Source organism: Amphiura filiformis, chromosome 7 (assembly GCF_039555335.1).
Source record: "Amphiura filiformis chromosome 7, Afil_fr2py, whole genome shotgun sequence".
Taxonomy (NCBI): Eukaryota; Metazoa; Echinodermata; class Ophiuroidea; order Amphilepidida; family Amphiuridae; genus Amphiura; species Amphiura filiformis.
Window position 1 is genome coordinate 67,217,217 of NC_092634.1, and position 4,289 is coordinate 67,221,505.

Below are 4,289 nucleotides of genomic sequence, written 5' to 3' on the forward strand. Positions count from 1 at the left end.
CAAGCAACGGGCTTATAATCGTTATAATAAAACCAAAGACCCAGAAGACCATGCAAGATTTCAAAATCTTCGGAAGGAGGCTACAAGGAAGACAAGAAGGCATCATAGAAGTTATGCTAAGCACCCGTGTTCTGAAACTTCAAAAAGTTTTTGGGGATTCATCAAGAGCCTAAAACAAGACTCCTTTGGTATTTGCTCCCTCAGAGACAAAGGTGAACTCAGTATCTGATAGTACCCAAAAGGCTGAAATACTCAACACTCAATTTCGCGAAGTCTTTACTCAGGAAGATATGACCAGCATGCCTTCAATGGACTCTGAACCTTCCCCAGCTATGCCTGAAATTAAGATCAGTATTAAAGGTGTTCACGAACTTCTTGCCAACCTAAAGCCCAATAAAGCAACAGGTCCAGACGATCTACCTGCTCGCATTCTCAAAGAATATGCTCAAGAGATTGCACCCGCCCTTGCCTGCATTTTTCAGAGATCAATTGACACGGGAAGTTTGCCGGAAGATTGGAGAAGAGGAAACATCAGCCCCATCTTCAAAAAAGGAGATAGGACGAAAGCCTCCAACTACCGCCCTGTGTCCTTGACATCGATATGCAGCAAGACATTAGAACATATCCTTCATTCATGCATAATGGATCACCTTGACCAGCATGGTATTTTGTGTGATGAACAGCACGGCTTCCAGAAAACATTCTTGCGAGTCACAGCTCATTCAGACAGTTCACGACCTGGCTCAAGCGCTTGACAAGAGGAAACAGGTGGGACGAGTGATTATGGATTTCTCGAAAGCGTTCGATAAAGTTGCCCACAACAGATTACTCATGAAAATCAACCATTATGGTATCAGAGGAACACTTTCAAATGGTTATCATCCTTTTAAAAGAGCGCCATCAAAGAGTGGTTGTTGACGGTCATCACGCGGAATGGATCCATGTCGACTCAGGGGTTCCCCAGGGCACTGTTCTGGGTCCCCTGCTCTTCCTACTTTTCATAAACGATTTGCCTCATAACATCTCGTCATCTGTCAGACTTTTTCGCAGACGACTGCATTCTTTATAGAACTGTCGGTGGACCAGAGGACGCAGAGCAGCTGCAACAAGACCTCAACACGCTAAGAGCATGGGAAACTAGGTGGCAGATGGCCTTCAATACGGAGAAATGCTTCGTCATGAAAGTGATTCATGTTAAGAACCCATCTACCCATAAGTACATGTTGGGAGGATCCATCCTTCAGGAGACTTCAAACCACACCTACTTGGGAGTTGATATTACGTCTGACCTCAAATGGAACCATCACGTGGACAAGATCACTGCCTCTGCCAATCGTAGCCTAGGCTTCTTACGACGCTTAACATCTCCATCTGTTCAAGAAGAACCAAGGCCAGGGCTTTCACCACATTCAGTAAGACCTCATCTGGAATATAGTGCCGCTGTTTGGGATGCATATACACAAGATCAGATTACTCAGTTAGAAGCCATCCAACGCAGGGGAGCCAGATTTGTCTTCAATGACTACCAGTATACAAGCAGTCCTACATCTATGATCACCGCCTTAAAGTGGGATCCGCTCTCTTTGAGGAGGAAGGAGCGTCGCCTGAATGTGCTGTATGACGCAGTACACGGTCACCTATCCATCCCGGCAAGAACCATCTTACGCCCGACCACACGCTCATCTAGATTTGTCAACATAAACAACACCTACCACCGTCAGATATCTACGAAGAAAGACTGCTACAAGTTTTCTTTTTTCCCAAGGACCATAGTCGATTGGAACCAATTACCTTTTCACATCACATCAGCAACTGACCAAGAAGTATTCAAGCAACAACTCCATGAACACTTAAGAAACTAAATCATAACTTGCGCACTCACTAAACCCTGCTCGGATTACTCCACCTGCATACAGCAACAAGGAGTGTTGGGCAGTATATCAGCAGATGCAGATGCAGATGGCTGTCGAATTCGACAGTCTAATTATGTCCACCATACACTCCATACCCGGGCTCCATACAGGCTTACAGTGGAACATACAGCAAGAAAATGTAAGATATACTTTGATCAGCTCGTAATAGGCGGGACTCATGACATCGTGGAAGAATATAAACCTGAAATGCCATAAAATTAAAAAAAAGCCTGTTTTAGTGTTTACAATTACATGTAATGTAACAAGTAAAGTTGTTTTCTTTAAACTTCCGTGGTCCGGGTACGCGCTGGTGAATTGTGATCGCGTAGAAGTGACAAGTCGCCTACTACGCGCCGCGCCGAAGACCAATGGGTCAGCCGGCTTGTTGTCAAGTGCATTGATCAGCCAATCAGAGTGATTGTTTATTGCTTTTGTGTTTACGCTCGTGTACGCGATACGCACAGGCACGACCACGGAAGTTTAAAGAAAACAACTTTAGGTACATGTAACCCAGGCAAACCTTAGTTAACACATTTGCTAGTCAGCCAAATTCGCCGACAATGTCAATGCATATTTACATAGAAATTTAAAACAAGTGCCCGAAGAAAGAAACCTACATAAATATGTTCTCTATACTTCACTTGACCCAAATATATGATTTTTTATGGTGATAAGTCACCCGCACATGGAATTTTAGAGGATTTGGATAGCAGTTCCATTAAAAAAGCTGCTATCATAATGAGACTAAGATCTAGAAACACCCCCGAAATGCCATTTTGGGGAATTTTGCTAGCTGAAACTTTTTGATGAAAGTCAATTTTTGACAAGATGTAACTTTGCTACGGAAAGTGCTATGAAAAAATGGTTTTCAGTTTTGGCTTTGTTTACTCAAGGGCTTTGATTTGATATATAAAATGATGCAGTTTGATGGCAAATTTGAATTCACCTAGCATACCTATAACAAGTGTGGGCGAGATGGCCGAGCGGTTAAGGCATTGTGCTGCCGGCCGGGAGATACGATCGACGGGGGTTCGAGCCTTGGGCTTGCCTTAGGTGAAAATTCTCTTCCCTCCCAAAAAGTTCCTATATGGTCGGGAATCCTTCAATTAAGTTCAGTAATTTAATTTCAGAATTTAATTGAAGAATTTTTTCTAGCCCCCATACACTGCCTAGCACGTGCAGATATAGGTAGTTATGTGCGATGTCCGTGATTCGGAAGTCACGTAAAGCCGTTGGTCCCGTGTACAGGAGGATTCATCCCTGTGCACGTTAAAGTGTCAGAGCTATTCGAAAAGAGAAGGGGGATCAGCCCCGGTTCTGATATCTGCACTCAACCCTCTAGGTTCAAGAGGACAAGATGGGCGCGATACAACTGTACATAGGTTGTCTACCCATAAAATCCTGTAGAATGTAGAACATGAAGGTGTACAAATTGAAGTTGTAGGCTTTCAAAAAAGGGAATGATCACAAAATTTTTCACACGGAAATTAATTTGTTTAAAAAGGTAATTATTTAACTTAAAAAATGAGGGGTCAACCATGTTTGTAGCTCAAATATCAACAAAGTTATGGGCAAATGTCTGTTTTTAAAATTCTGCATTTTTCTGCGGCCATCATTGACAATCCCTTGCAATGACTTACTGTACAAAAAAGCAAGTAATGCATCATTTTTCACCACGGCAATCCGTTTTACACAAAGGCAATTTTATTTTATGAAATTTATGTTCTATCACTGCATGATGACTTGATTGACTTCTGTATTGATTGAGGATAAAGTACCAGCACTTTTTCGAGTACGTCTCCAAGTTTCTGGTGTCCAAATTTCACAATTTTGTATTTTCCTATGATGGGGATTAGTGGATTACACAGTTAAGCCATTTACTGTGGTCGCAACTTTTTGAGCTTTTTGAGTTGAACGTCGCCCTCTATAATAAGCAATGTGGACATATTAAACCTAGGCGTAGGCTTTACTCGAGAACTCTAGCTTCGAATTTGCACACGATAGTTTCGCATTCGAAGCTAGACTAGAGTGCTTTGCTATGGTTTTTCGGTCGGACAGCGGTGCAATTTTTTGCACCGGAGGTTATTTATTCTGGTAATGTTGAAATTTGGAAGAACACGTTATTTCGATGAGTCAACTCGACAACTATATCTTTTGAGCAAGATTTGCCTATTTTGGGCAGTCTAAATTTTTGCTGAAGTGTAATTTTAGCAACATTTTTGATGCAATCGCCTTGTGATCGGCTGTGTTTACTTCTGAACATCCATTGCTTTACACAGTGTCATGCTCCCGGTCCCCGCACTCCGTGCATCCGCGGGTATTCATGCTTGTCGGTGAACTTTAAAAACACCCCCTTTTGCACCTCATTTCGCGAAG

General features: G+C 42.5%; 1 protein-coding gene across 1 annotated transcript; it reads left to right on the forward strand.

Moving 5' to 3' along the window:
* Positions 1 to 299: 299 nt before the first annotated feature.
* LOC140158025 (uncharacterized) lies at positions 300 to 1,862 on the forward strand. The gene is made up of 2 exons (XM_072181274.1): positions 300 to 663; positions 1,039 to 1,862. Exons 1-2 carry the CDS (start codon positions 300 to 302, stop codon positions 1,860 to 1,862), a joined length of 1,188 nt encoding a protein of 395 aa, XP_072037375.1.
* Positions 1,863 to 4,289: the final 2,427 nt, after the last annotated feature.